At 41.6% G+C, this 15088-nt stretch overlaps 2 protein-coding genes across 2 annotated transcripts; one reads left to right on the top strand and one right to left on the bottom strand.

Moving 5' to 3' along the window:
- The first annotated feature begins 2097 nt into the window (after positions 1–2097).
- On the top strand, positions 2098–10749 carry LOC146601661 (acyl-coenzyme A synthetase ACSM4, mitochondrial-like). The gene is made up of 13 exons (XM_085302278.1): positions 2098–2298; positions 2756–2966; positions 3511–3718; positions 4830–4973; positions 5421–5577; positions 6938–7017; positions 7646–7769; positions 8162–8242; positions 8446–8547; positions 9576–9703; positions 9779–9878; positions 10215–10334; positions 10663–10749. The coding sequence occupies exons 1-13, from the start codon at positions 2098–2100 to the stop codon at positions 10747–10749; spliced, it is 1743 nt and encodes a 580-aa protein (XP_085158404.1).
- Positions 10750–11553: 804 nt separating this feature from the next.
- THUMPD1 (THUMP domain 1 NAT10 acetyltransferase adaptor) lies at positions 11554–15082 on the bottom strand. The gene is made up of 4 exons (XM_085302290.1): positions 14897–15082; positions 14446–14629; positions 13851–14099; positions 11554–13346 (listed from the first exon to the last, which is right to left on the bottom strand). Exons 1-4 carry the CDS (start codon positions 14999–15001, stop codon positions 13018–13020), a joined length of 867 nt encoding a protein of 288 aa, XP_085158416.1. The 5' UTR covers positions 15002–15082; the 3' UTR covers positions 11554–13017.
- Positions 15083–15088: the final 6 nt, after the last annotated feature.

The following is a 15088-nucleotide window of genomic DNA, read 5'->3' as shown; positions in this document are numbered from 1 at the left end:
GGTTTCTGAGACTGAATGTATCATGAACACCRCATGCCCACATACCCAACTCCAATTCAGTTTACTCTTTTGCAAAGTATTTTCAGGGTGATACGTGATTGTAACTGCCATTTTATGAAACTGAATGGCTGTGTGTATTTAGGTATAAGTGCAGACGTGGTGAAGAGATTAGTCTAGTAAGCCAATTAATATAGAAAATTACCTCTAAGTTATTCATGGTATTTTGGTATTAATTGAATACAATTAATATAATAAAGTTCATAATCTTTTATTTGGGTGCAAGGAAAGCAGAGCAAACAGAGCAATGTAGAGCCAAGTTCTGCTTATGATTATTGCAGTAGCAAGAGAAGCAACAATAAGGAAGTTTATCGAATATCTTCCAAATTGGCTAAATGCACACTCCCYGTTGCAGTGCCCTTGCCCCTCCTTGCTAGCAAGTACCTTGGTCTTTGAATAGTTATGTGTGATGGTCATATCCCTGATTCTGACAGGGACAGAAGATGGCATCCTGTAAACAAATTTGTGTTTGCCAATGGTAGCCCTGCAGGACCGAGTAAGAGTCCCCTGGTACCTAAAACATGGGAATAGTGCATCCAAGTCCTGACAAGCTGGCAGCTGAATTGAGGACCAGACACCAAAAAAGGTCTCATAAATGGGAGGAAGGAATAGAGGTAGGAGGGTAGGAGGTATAAAAGGACCAGAATGACCTTTAGGTTAACTACACACACACAGAGGTGGTTGTGGCTCTCTGGAACACTTTTTTTCTTTGTCTATTATAAGTGAAGAAATCCTGGGATGGCGAGAATGAGTTMTGTTTTCCTCCTGGCATCACAAGAGCAAAAATAGGCTTGTGGTGAGGTTTTAAACAGCAACAGTAACACTACAGATGGGCTATGGGAAAAGTACACCAAAGAACATCTGAAGATATGAAGAAAGATGACAGGTTACCCTGGGGCAGGATCACCAGTGTCRTCTTTGTTATGCTCAGGCTAGCAAGGTGGGACCTCCCCAGGCTGGTGCYGGGGCACAGCACTGCATCGCTGCGTGCCCTCGCTGTGCGGGGAGAGGCTGTGGCACCTAGTGCGAGGTGTCCCTGCTGGCACCCACCTGCTAAACWCATGCGACCCCACTGCCTGTCCCTGGTGCTGAGCCACAGCAAGGTTCTTCGGTCTCTTACTCTGTCGTGCACGTTACATCCAAGCAATAAATAACCAGAGTCCCTGGAAGCAAGATTATGGAYGTTACCTCAAGAGCAGAGACCGAAAGAAAGAATAAGCCAGGGAAGCCATGAAATGGCTGAATATGGGAGCTATTTAAAGATAACAGCAAGAAGAGAAACAAGTAGAGACCAACTAGCAGCCTGTAAAGAGAAACTCTTTTGCTTTTTTGTAAAGCAGGGAACCTTTCCTCAAAGACTTTTTGATTTGCTAGTCAAAAGTAAGGAGGATTTACTAGTCAGTGTCTCAACTGAGAACAGTTTCGCCTGAGTCCGTAGCTGTTTCAGCTGCCCATTTTCCCCTAGTACCAATTATAACTTTCCCAGTACACCATCTCCAGGACTGAGCGAGCAGGCAGTCCCGAGGGGCACTGAGTGTAGTGCTGGGGCACATTTTGTTCCAGGGGTTCATGCTTTCYAATTATGGGTCAAATCCGCATACTGCTTCCACAATCTTCTGGATCCAAGTGTATCTTTGAAACATCCTCCTGCAACCGTACCTGTGCAAACTCAGTGGTCACACAGTGCAGCAAGAACTCTGTCACCTGTGTCCTAAGTTTTGAGTCTCTCCTTTGGCTGAGCAAAAGAGAAATTATCAGTTGGGAGGAGAGTTCTCTGAGTAACTTGTGGACAGCTGAGAAAACAGGAGAGTTAAAAGGATTACTGGGGCTCTAGCTTACCCATTAGGCATAGGATAAGGGTATCATAAAGAGGGGGATTTTCTGCTGTGTATACATCTTTTCCATTTGTAGCTGACAGCTCAATATGGAATTAGTACATTATACTACTATTTTGATTTTTCTGTCTCTCATAGGAAGGAAATAATCCAAAAACTCTGATGGTTATAATTGCAAAAAAAACTGTATACCTGCTTTTGTGCCATGAAGATTTTCCATGAATTTCAAGTGTTGCGGTCCCCTTGGAGCCTCCAGACACTCTGCAGATTATTCCACCAGTGTCACAGGGCTTTTGCACCTTTGAATTTCTCAGATTATGAAGCCATCGGTCGCCGTGAAAAGGAAGTGCCTGAATACTTCAATTTTGCAAGTGATGTCCTCGACAAATGGACTCAAATAGAAAAGGTTGCATTTATGACTCTGTCATAATGTTTCAGTATTTTAAGCGGAACTGTGGCCTCCCTGAAGTCAAGGGTAGAACTCACTGATTTCAGTAGGACCAGAATTTCCTCTGGTATTTCTATTTTAGCATGATCTTACATTGTAGAAAAAGGAAAGGCAATTTGCTTTAGCATCAGCGGGGGCATKGTGCTTTGTCTCTCTCTTTATGACTGCTTCAGCAGTGTGTGCAGTGCTAGGTTTGTAAAAGCCTCTAAATAATTTTTAATCAGAAATGTCATTGTAAATCAGGTAGATAGATGCACCAAATTAGATAGGTGCCTTTTGAACAAAAGCTAAACATGTGCTTAATATCTCTGCCCTGAAAAGCCCTGCAGTGTCTGCAGTATCACAGAAAATCTACAAGGAACTGCAGGAGCTCCTGGAGTAACCGGCATGTCACTTACCCTTGTGTTGTGTGTAGGAACGAAAAGGACCATCAAACCCAGCCTTGTGGTGGATAAATGGAAAAGGAAGTGAAGTGAAGTGGAGCTTCGAAGAGCTGGGCTTCCTGTCCCGAAAAGCAGCCAATGTGCTTTCTGGCCCCTGTGATCTGCAAAGAGGAGACCGAGTTATAGTGATTCTACCCCGAATCCTGGAGTGGTGGCTGCTGAACGTGGCTTGTATGCGMACAGGTGAATTATGTCATTCCTAGTCATGCGTATAATGCTTGTGCCAAAAGTTGGTTAACAGTTCATTTACAATTACATTTTTTATTTGAAATGTAGTTTGAACCTTTAGTTTGACTTTGTAGTTTGAACTTTTGACAATCAAAGGTGCTGACAGGGGTAGTCCCTTATGACTGATGGAATTACCTTCACTGCTTTTCCTTCACTTTCTGTGGCTTGTATGGATTTAAAAATCAGTTTGAATTAACTTCAACTAGACTTTAAGTTAAAGCTACTAGAGAACTTTGTGGTCCTAAAGTAGTATTTTATACTTCCATTGTGCCTGAGGCAGAGGATCTCATAGAAACAAGCGATTTTGTKCTTCCCACCTGCACATCTGTGTTCAGGTAGAAGCAGAGTCCATCTGCTCGGGGATGTATGACTCACCTTACTCTCTACCCATTTCTGGGTTGAATGGTGTTGGCATTCAACAAATCAGTGGAAGCTATGAAGTGACTAGGACTGAAAGTGAAAAATATTTAATGTATTTTCCGTTTTATTGCACTTCTAGGCATTATCTTCACCCCAGGGACAACACAACTGACAGCAAAAGACATTTGTTACAGATTGATGACTTCCAAGGCTAAGTGCATTGTTACCACTGATGCACTTGCTCCTGCAGTGGACTCAGTTGCATCCAAATGCCAGTCTCTGAAAACAAAGCTCATTGTATCTGAGAGCAGCAGGGCTGAGTGGCTGAACTTCAACGATTTGTTCAAGTGAGTGCCTTCTGCCTTAGTTCCAYCACAGTTATCTCATACTTGTCTAATATATATTGTTTACATACATTCTTCTGTTTTGTTAAGGAACTAGATACCTTTGAGGATGTGGGAGAGAAGGCAGTTTAGTCATTTTTACGTGAAGAAAGGGAATATTTGGCATCAGCCAATTTGGTAATTAAAAAATAATTACAGTCTCACAACACATACAGTTTTTTACATATGACTAGGAAATAATATGGAAAAAATGGACAGGAAAGCTTCTTTCATTGGCAGATGTGGCCTATTTACCCTCTAAAGCTCAAATAAAAATATTCTCTACATATTACACCAATCCATTTTCCTAAAACTTGATGATCATAAGATTTATATGGATGGCCTTTCATTAGGAAAGACTGAAAAAAACACATTGCAAAATGATCCTAATGCATTTAGGAATCCACCTCACTCTGTACTGAACTGCAGCTACCAGAATGGGACCTGATGTACTGTAGTTTGTGCACTACAGTTTGTTTGACCGCAAACAAACTTCCTTCCTTGTGGGGAAGGAAGGCAAAATATCCTGCTGCGATGTGCCCAAGGCCTCAGGTGTGATGTTGCCAACTAATGTTTTGTTAAAAGARTCTATATAACTAAAATTATATTCTTTCAGGGTGGAATCCAAGGTCTTCTATCACTTTTAGAGCTTTCTAGGATGTTGCATGTGCTCGAACAGCCACTGAAATCTTAGCTAGCATTGCCTGTACAGCAGTKGTCTCACTGTATTTCTGCCAGCTCCTTCAGACAGTTGCCCACTTCACTGTCACCAAGCAGAAAAACYGAGGAAGCAGCAACACTGCATTCTCAAACCTCCTAGAGCTACTGAAATATGATTAAGTGGATTTGATGAATCTGCTCATGCTGGGCTGATATTGCAGGAATCAGGTTCATGGCAGAGGATAACATTGATTTGAAAAAAAAAAACATTGTCTAGAACTTCAGCAGTCCTGTAGATACTGTCACKGGCAGTCAGGCAGGGAGCCCCATGGGGGCAAGGCATGGTCAAAGGATCCAAGCTTGATTCGCTGAATACCATCAGCCACTGTTTCATATAACCTTCTTTTTTTCTAAGGGCTGCCCCTGCAGTCCATAACTGCGTGAAGACGAGAAGCCAGGACCCAATGGCAATCTATTTTACCAGTGGCACCACAGGCTCCCCCAAAATGGCTGAACACTCCTATGGAAGCCTAGGTCTGGGATTTTTCCTTTGTGGAAGGTAAAGCATTCAGCTCAGTTATGCCTCTGCAGCTCTGAAATGTGAAGCAAACGGAAAGGTTTTTGTACATGATGCAACTCTGAGAGATGACAAGCCTCCCATGGTACTAACATGCAATTTCTTTTGGTGTCCYCAGCTGAATTGTAGCCAGGAAACAAGGATCTTGTTTGACATGGTATCTGACACTGTTTTAGAAATGACAACTTACCTATTTAAAAMCAGGCTAAATAACATACTTCAATGAATAAGTTACAGTATCATTTGCTTTTCTTTATCTTTGCCATCAACATAAAGAATAAGCAAAAGGTATTTGTTTTTGAGCTCTGGAGTTCTGGATCAAATAAATTTACCATGCCTTTCTTGGGGGGAGGGGGGAGAGAGGGGAAAGGAAATTTTTAAATCTCCACTTACAGACTCCCTCATATTAATCACTGTTGTCTTCAACAGATACTGGATGGATTTGATTCCCTCAGACATMGTATGGAACACGTCAGACACTGCTTGGATAAAGGCAGCTATTGGAAGTGTTTTTGGTCCGTGGATCCAGGGTGCATGTATTTTTGTGCATGCCATGCCACAGTTTGATCCAAGAGCAGTCTTAAATGTAAGAACACCATGCTGATAATGAGCAGTTAATCATATTTCATACTGTTTTCCAGGCGGGCCACAAATGCTGAGTCTCTTGAGTTTGTGGGATTAGCTGCTTTAGGATAGCATAACTACAAGGTGATTATACTCTGAATAGGCAAGTCAGTACTGGAAAACACTGAAGGAATAAGACCAGCTTTTTCCTAAAGGAAATTATGTTCAAGCTTCTTGAGCCAATGTCATATTTAATCTTGTGACATACAGAGAGGAGAGTGCTATTATTAAATGGCTCAAAGCATGTTACATGAAAAATTGTATGTTTCTAACACATAGGGTGTATTTGGGGGGTTTTACCCTCAGTTTCATTTTCTTTTTTAAATGGTGGCTACTAGTTTGGTTTTCTTTTTTCTATAAATTTATGGGCATTGCAAGCATTTGCTTGCAATGGGTGTGGGGTTTCACATCTCCACACAAAGTGCGGTAGACAGTAGAGACTGGTCTACCCATRGTGTGGTTAGAGTGAAGACTGGTGAACGAGAGGCCTTCCCCTTTTATTTCCCTTGCCTGTCCCTCTTGCTAAGTAAATACCACTGAAAACAGAAGCAAGCTAAAAAGGTAGGGCTAAATTCCACCTGAGTGATGGTGAATCATCTGCTAGTGTTATAGATGAGAAATTAAGACATGTTAGAAAACAGAGAGCTGAGATCCTTATTTTTCTGGCAGGGTGCTCACATCCTTTGTGTTCAGTTCCAGCCAAAGGAGAATATGTGTTTAYCTGACCAAAAAAATACCCCTTTTAATACAGCATCACTCTTGATCCAGCCTGAGCCCCTGGTGATTCATCTCTGTGCTGCACTGCATGTACAGGCCCTGTGTCAGAGCAGCTGAGGGCCGTGCAGCGTGTCCGAAGCACTGAGGCTGTCCTTCTCRGAGATTATGGGACCAATTGAAAGACTGACATAGGCAAAACGTTCAGAAGAAACCTCTCATTTTTAAGTGCTTACATTTTGAAGTGTCTGATTTTGTCCTACAGTGAAATGTGAGCTCTACTGAAGTCACCTGAAAAACTTAAGTTGTGCTTCCAAAGCCAGGTTTTCRCATCAAGGGATTGTCTTTGTTACTGGAGTGAATATCAGGACAAACGTGGCCCACCAGAGATTCACTGCTGTCAGTGTGTCGCTTCTTCAGCTGATACTTGTAGCACTGTAACTGAACGTGGACAGTCACAGACATTACTCTGGCTTTCCATGTAACTGAGGTTACCATCAGGCCTTATAATTTATGCCCGATACAGAAAAGAAATTAATAGTTAGCAGCAACATTTTTTTCCCATAAAATGATGTTGTTTAACCTCTATTGTCTTTTTAATTTGTCAGACCTTGTGCAGATATCCAGTGACAACACTGTGCAGTGCCCCAACCGGCTACCGCATGTTAGTACAGCAGGACCTCAGCAGGTACCTTTCTCCTGTCAATGGTACAACTGTCACATCTGTGTGCTACTGTCTGCTCTCTAGCAGTGTTTTTTATGGGCCCATATAGCCACTTAAACTCAGAGTGGTGGCAAAAAATAATGTGCTGAATGCAGGGGGCTGTCAGAAGGCACAGCCTTTTCCTTAGCATTGCGGAGAGGTGGCAAATCAAGACAGATTCTGAGGTGTCATAAACAGTAAATGCAGAGGATGGTGCTCAGCCCTGGAAGCTGCATGTGTGGCCATCCGTCCTTGTGTCTGTGCAGCTCACCCTTCTAGCTCCAGTCGAACTAGAGCTCAAGGTGTTCTCTCAACCCTATCCCTCACCTTGCCCTATCCGTAGGCTGAGCCTTAGATAAGCCCCTTCCCATTCCCACCCAGCTATGCTCAGACCATAAAGCACCCAATTTTCTTTGCTGCCCATCCTTTCCTTTKGCAGCCCCATTCCAGCCGCGCTCCAACTGGAGCTCTAGGCTTTCTACCAACCTGAACCCTTACGCTAAGGGAGCCTGGTATGCCCTGAAGTCACTGAGTTCAATATATGGGAGTCAGAGAGGGCAGAGTTTGACCCTGGCTGTTCGCTGATAATCAGCAATGTTCTTTGTCTGTGAAGTTACACATTTAAGGCACTGAAGCACTGTTTGACCGGAGGGGAACCACTCAACCCAGAAGTGATGGCACAGTGGAAAAGGCAAACGGGACTGGAGATCTATGAAGGCTAYGGCCAGACAGAAGTCGTATGTTCAGCTTCATTTGTAAAAAGTGTTACAACTCCACTATCACTTAAAATTCTCAGGGGACTTGTATACAACATTCTTTCTGGTAAATATATATCTGTGCTATAAATATGCGACAAAAAAGATCGCATTAGCATATATGGCAGTTGCCTACAAGAGAGTTTGTTATTTTGCTTACAACTTGTTTTTGACACTGCTTTGAAGGCTTCAGCTCTAAAAAATTTTGAAATTTTTGTCCAAGACTCTCAGTGAAGTCCACAAACACTTCAGCTCACACATGTGGAAGATCTAGATCTCAACAGTGAGCACAACAGAAGAACAGCAATAGCCTCAGCAATGATAAGGAAAAGAAAGGGGGGGGGGGCTGATTGATTGTTTCTCTTTTGCAACAGGGAATTATATGTGCAAATACAAAAGGAATGAAAATTAAGCCAGGTTCCTTGGGAAAGGCGTTTCCTCCCTGTGATGTTCAGGTATGGTGGTCTCTGTTTGYTGTTGATTTCTTGTGAAGTAAAACACAGGAAAGTATAACGTACAGTACAACCTTCAGTACTGTACAGTCACATTTAGGACTGTGAGTCAAACTTTGTGTTTTGATCTGTTGGTTGGTTAGTATTTAGACACAGCTCTCTTACAATGGGAAACTATAATCATTCRTGTGCCTTTCTTACTGCAGATTATAGATGAAAATAGCAGCATTCTACCTCCTGGGAAAGAAGGCGATATTGCCATCAGAATTGATGCCAAGTGGCCTTTTACGTTTTTCAATCACTACTTGGTAAGCCAACAGTGGATTTCCAGAAAGCTGGTTTAGGCCTGCAGGGTGGAATGTGTTTATACCAATAGTAGGAGGTGTGGCACAAACAAGCCATAGCTCTTCTTTTTGGCTTAGTGATTTTTTTTTACTTAAAGGTGTTAGCTTAAGTATTGATGGCAGAAAGATGCAACAGCACAAACTTCTGTAAAGGTATCACCCAAACACTTCCCCCGAGTATCTCACCTTGACTCCTGTAACACTAGTACCCAAAACAAGTTGCCAAGGTGCAGCCCTTTTCTCCAATTTCAAAAGAAAGGGTGCTTGTTTCTAGCATATTTCCAGGGTGCAGCTCCCCAGCTCCTACATTACTTATTCTTCCCCGTTTGCAGTGCAGAAGTATTAGGCAAACCAGTCTTTCACTACTGCTGTCATCTTCATAATCATAGCCAACTCACAAGGCAAGAAGAGCTTCTTGAAATGTACCCCAAATAATGCACAGATATGGAGTATCTGTATTCATTCCTTCCACAGTTTATTTTTATCCCTTTTTGGCCAGAAAAGTGTACAACAAGGATTGGCTGATAAGAGTCTAAACTGCAYTGCTCAGATCTGAACTTCTTCAAACTTAGTTACTCAGCCAAGGGACAGTTCTAAACACCCCAGGGAAAAGCACATGAATCAGGGCAATCAGGGTAAAAAGACAGTGACTTTTCTATTGTTTCTTGCATTCCAGCTAAGATACAACCTCATAGGGGCAGTGTAAAACATCCATAGTGTTATAGAAATAAGGTATTTATTTTTGGACTGAGCAAGGACTATGTGATACCTCCCTTCTCTCCCCGACTCTTCTGCAGACCTACTGTTTGACCTTCAGTTCTGTACGTGCCTATGTGATACATTTTCCCTTCTGTAAAAAGCAAGCACAAGCTCTTCATAGCCAAGAAGAATGCTATGAAAGATACTGTGGTCTGTGCCCAAAGACGCAAAGTTTACCTCTAAGCTTAAGGTTTCTTAGTATATAGAATATTTAATTGTTGCTTTGTCAACAGTATGATCCAGTGAAAACTGCTTCAACAATCCGTGGAAATTTCTATGTCACTGGAGACAGAGGGTGCATGGATGAGGATGGATACATATGGTTTATGGGGAGGTCTGACGATGTCATCATCTCCTCTGGGTTTGTAGCCTTCAGTTATAATGCCAAGAAACTGTATACCTTTCCCCTAGTAAGCGTTTAATTTCCCTCTCCTAGGTATCGTATTGGACCATTTGAAATAGAGAATGCCCTGATAGAGCACCCAGCTGTTGTTGAGTCAGCTGTTGTCAGCAGCCCTGATCCCATCAGGGGAGAGGTAATTAATGGTCCCTTTCCTATTCATAAGGCAGCTTGTGTCACAGAGGTTATACTCATCTTCCACTGAATTCACAAGACTSAGAAGCCCTTTACAGAACTCTTTCTTACAAATTTGGAAGCAGATTTTGAAACTTTATCTTGTACCACTTAGTACCTGGATGAATGTAAGATAGAAAAATTCTTTGGTCCCAATTTTAAATATGCTTACAGTAGAGGTTGGAAATAGCAAGCCTGTATTGAAGGCAATACTCAATTATTCTCTATTAACTGCCTCATTTGCTAGCTTGCTCTTATTTAATTAATACTGAAATTCTTACTTATTTTCCCTTCATAGGTGGTAAAAGCTTTTGTGGTTTTATCTCCTTCCGTTAAGTCACAAGATCCAGAGAAACTAACCTGTGAATTGCAAGATCATGTCAAGAAAGTCACTGCTCCATACAAGTACCCCAGAAAGGCAAGTAAACACAAGTGGAAAAAAGAAAATATACAAAAAGTATTTTAACTAGGGAAAGGCTATGAATAAAAACATTAGACTCACTCATAGCGTCAGCTCTTGTAACAGACCAAAAAGCTAAGCATGTACTATGCAATAAAAATGAAAAACATATTATTTTCAAAGATATTGTGAAAAATAATAGATAACTTGCATCTGTTTTCAGATAATATAGTATTTCCCCAGTCATATTATATCTAAACTAAGTAAGGTGGAGACCTCTGTTGTTCTCAATCAAAATTTTATTAATCAAGTCTATTCATTTTACTTTTTTCCTCTTTTACATCAGATTGAATTTGTCCAGCAGCTGCCAAAGACAATCGCTGGAAAAATCAGACGGAATGAACTGAGGAAGAAGGAATGGGGACAGATTTAGTTTTGTTAGGCAATTTAAAAAAAACTTGTCCTAACCAATACCACTCATACTGGAGTTTTTCCATTACAGTTTTAAGTACCAGCAAAGGATTATATTGCACCCATTAAACAAGGGATTATGTGATAATGCACAAGCCTCAAAAAACCCAACTGTATGGACTTTAAATATATGTGTTCTTGCTTAACAAAAATGAGGCCTACCTAACAAGGTATATGCAAACCCAGCCTTTTCTATCCACCTAACACTTTGAGGCTAGATATTTTAATTCACAAGAGGCTTATTACATTTAACAAGGAATTCATGATAGCAGGTAATGAAGTTCCCAGAGAGAGCTATAGATCTTGCATSCATCCAAATTACCTACCCTGTTTGTATGAATCTTGAAAGCCTGAAGATTTTGGGGAATGAATGTATTCACAATGAGTATTTACTAAGATGAATTATGAAAAAAAAACAAGTAGAAAAATGTGGACATCTTTAAGACTACAGCATAGGCAGCATCTAAATGTCAGACATAAGCTTGACAAATAGATGGGAGCTGTTCAGCAGTTTCTTCTGAAGACCCATAGATCTTGCATGTAGTAGAGCTAGAGGTAGAAGGAAAAAAAAAAACTGAATCATCCGTGGCTCTGTCTTTGTCCTGGGTAATTCAAGTAGGYGATATTGATCATCATCATCATCCACCAATAAACATTCACAGTAGGCCTTTGTGTTTGGTCTCTAATGATTCTTTGCAAGGTGTGACGGAGACATTACTGGTTTTAATSCATACACAAGAAGTTTAAGATTTAAAGAAAACACTAATGGAGGTAAGAAAGCAGATTTTTAATAAATGGAGAGGAAGGGACAGGACTAGGGAAAAAAAATCTTCTTAAATTTTCCAATTTCTAAAACAATTCTGAAAGAACAGGAAATTATAAAAGAAACATTGTTGAGACTTGAACACATCCTTTTCATTAAACCAAGACAAGTAACACATCGTGTTCAGGACAAATCTTTTTCCATTTACAACGCACAGACTTTTATGCTAGAAATGAAATAGTGAAGCTAGACAGTTGTATGGAAAGCATACTCCAAACTCTATTGGAAAGCAGATTATAGCTACGCTATTTTAGTTTTTTTATAAATTCGCTGGGATATCCAAAAAGCTGCTAGCAATGGAAACACGTACCAATAGACATTATTTTCAATGTGACACAAAATTAGTGTTGTAAAGCTAAAGCTATAACCAAAAATTCCCCCTGCCCTCACCCCATCCAATATGGTATAATAGAAAGCTTCTTTTGTAAGAAGTTTCCAGGCAGTATTTACATTCAAGTTTTGAGACCTAGAGAAAAAATAAGATAAAAAGCTATTCCTTCCACACTCCCTGTGGTTGTCTTTGGAAAGAGCAGCAAAAGGCTATTTGCATGAAGTTATTTGAAAGGATTCTGTTTAGCAACTACATAGAGCATTTGCTATAAGCCAGTAACTGCTGTATATGCAGCTATAGTAAACACACATGTAGTTTTTGCTAAAATTCTTTGCAATGCCTGCATTGTACTTCTACTGTTCTAGAACGGACAATTCTGTTATTGTAAATCCTCTCACCATATTCAAGTATTTTAATCATAGCAGTTCTTCCCATATATTTTTAAGACTTAGCATATCCTTGTAGAAAGATTTGTGTGTGTGTGTGTGTGTGTGTGTGTGTGTGTGTGTGTGTATACATAACCTTTCATCATACAGGAAAGGATTGGGATTTTTATCTCGTTCTGTTCACATACGAAAATATATCTCTGAGTTCTGCAGTCACCCAAACTGCCAGATCATTCACTTCCCTAAAAATCCTCTGCAAACAACTGTCTTTTCCAGATCTCCCACTTCTGTCAAAACATCCTGCTAGGGCTGATTCTGCACAGCCTTTTGATTTCTGTAGTCATCAGATACAATAAAGGAGAGTCAGTATATGTCAGGTTGGCCACGTTTACATATGCATGCACACACACATGCTTTTTGTGCTAGGTAAAGGCAATGCAGAACAAAGCTGTACTAGAATGACAGCAAGTTTCACCTTTCCCTTTTGAGTATTGTTATGTCTGCAATAATGTCACCTTTACCTGCAGATACACAGCGAGCATTAAAATTCTTTATGTGTGGATTTAAAATATAAGATTTCAAATTAAAACCCACTCTCCTCTTTAAAAAGCCCTTTCAAAACTCTAGGGCAGCTTTCTTTTTTTTTTAAAAAAGGTTTCCTTTGTTTATCATTCCCTTCTACCGTATTTTTTACACTGTCAGCATATCGTTCCCTTTGGGCTTGGTTTCTAGTTCACCCTCCTCCTCCTTCTCTTGTTTTATTTCTTTTGAGTTCTCTTCCTCCTCCTCCACTTTGGGTTTTACTACCTTTGAGTTTTTTTCTTCTGTCAGGCTTGATGGCTTCTGCTCTGCATCTTCTTTGTTGCTCTTCACCACCTCCTGTAGGTTGTATTTTCTGAATAGAACATAGTCTCTCACCACACTCAAGCAACAGACGTTTTTTATTATTTCCACCACAACAGTATACTGTGGGTTATTAAGATCCACTTTATTTTCTGGATTGAGGCTGCCCACAATACCTATAAAACAAGAAATAGTTTAAAAGATGGACAAATAGCATTAGCATATCCTAACGAAAGAATAAGGTTTGAAAAGGGAAAGCAACATCCTCTTAGTTGTAACCAAGTACTAGTTATTCTAATTGCTTAAAATATAGTTATTGTAATTGCTTAAAATAGCAGAATAGAGCAGTATTCTTATAAAATATCACCAGTAGGACTGGAGTAACTGAAAATCTATTCCACTGCACCTACTAAGCCACAAATACTCAATTAAGGTAGAGCTATTTCATGAGTCATATATTCAGGTGAAATAGCAACAAGTTATTTCAACATAGCATTCAGGGAATTCAGATTCACTGTCTTAGAGAAAAAAGCTTTTGTAATTCAACATACTTAGAATTCTAACAACAAAAACGTATGCCCATTAAGCCTACTTTGCAGGAATAATCTGACCTAAGTTATGTATGCAGTAGTGGGCAGCTTATATACTTGTTTTTAATTCTATGTGAAAYACATACATACCTGCTAATTCCTTAATTACTTCTTCCCTACTCATATGACTGTTATTACGAGCTTTGTAAACAATCTGAAAAGTACCCTTATTAGGGGCTTTAAACCAAGGCTCAAAAAACGTTTCCGTGTACTTTTTCATATCCTCCATAAAAGCTTTGCAAGTTCCAGAAATGGGTAACATGCGCAGAATGACTCTTGTTTTCTTCTTTTTAGTGGTATGCATATCCTTTAATATATGGTGCACCAGGTTCTCAGGCTCTACAAGAAAAACAGCTAGGTATGAGAAACAAATTGGAGGCATTTTCTTCCCTCCTCCCCCCTTTAACACATGCTTGGCTGCACTGCTGTCAGCATCAAATCCTTTTCTGAAGAGTAGTTTTACTATACCAAAACTAGATAATCTTTGATTATTCTGCCAAAGCCATACCACTACTACCTGTAGAGGCTCTATAACAACAATGCCCATTGAGGAAGCAAAAGGGAAGGAGAAATCATGTACTTATTTGGTATAAACTAGTTCCTCAGATGTCAYGGTCCATGGCATGTCATTAACGCTGTCGCAACTGGTTTATCCCCGCAGCACTAGGCAGCGCTGCTTTCGCACCTATGCCCTGTGTCCTGATAAAGACGACGTTGTTGGCGCCGCTCTCCACTGACTGGAACCGCCGCAGCTTCTGCTCTGTGGAGGCGCGGATCTGGTCCACCTCCTTCTTCAGGGCCGCCTCGACGTCGTCGTCATCATCCTCTTCCCTCTCGCTCCCAGACAGCCGCTCCTCTTGATCTGAAAACTGTCCGAACAAGTCACAACGCGCCGGTAAGTGCGCAAGGGCAGGACAAAACCCGCCGCCACGCGGGGCCGAGCCTGGCGGGGCCCCTTCGCGCGGGGGCGCCTCGCGGGGTCACCGCTGCCATCCGGCGAAGCGGCCTAGCAGCACGGGCCGTTACTTCTATTTTCGGGAAGGATACGCGAGCGTAACTCTGCCGGCACGGGKAGGGCGTCCGGGCCGCGCTGGCGAGGGGCGCGAGGGGCTGAGGCCCGCCGCCGGGGACGTTACCTGCTCGGGCCCGTACAGCAGGTCCCCGTACTCGCCGAGGAGGCTGTAGGCCTCCCCCACGCACTTGCGCTCGTTCATGTTGCAGGTGATGAGGATGCCGCGCATGCCGGCCTCCAGCTGCCGCCCGCCGCCGCGGGCGCGCTTGGCCCGCGCCGCCGCCGCCGCGAAGTGCGTCTTGGGCCGCCGCTTCCG

The sequence above is a fragment of the Rhea americana genome, unplaced genomic scaffold, assembly GCF_003343005.1.
Source record: "Rhea americana isolate MKP2758 unplaced genomic scaffold, rheAme1 scaffold_10, whole genome shotgun sequence".
NCBI lineage: Eukaryota > Metazoa > Chordata > Aves > Rheiformes > Rheidae > Rhea > Rhea americana.
The sequence above is the reverse complement of the archived record's forward strand: the minus strand, read 5'-3'. Positions and strand labels throughout refer to the sequence as shown.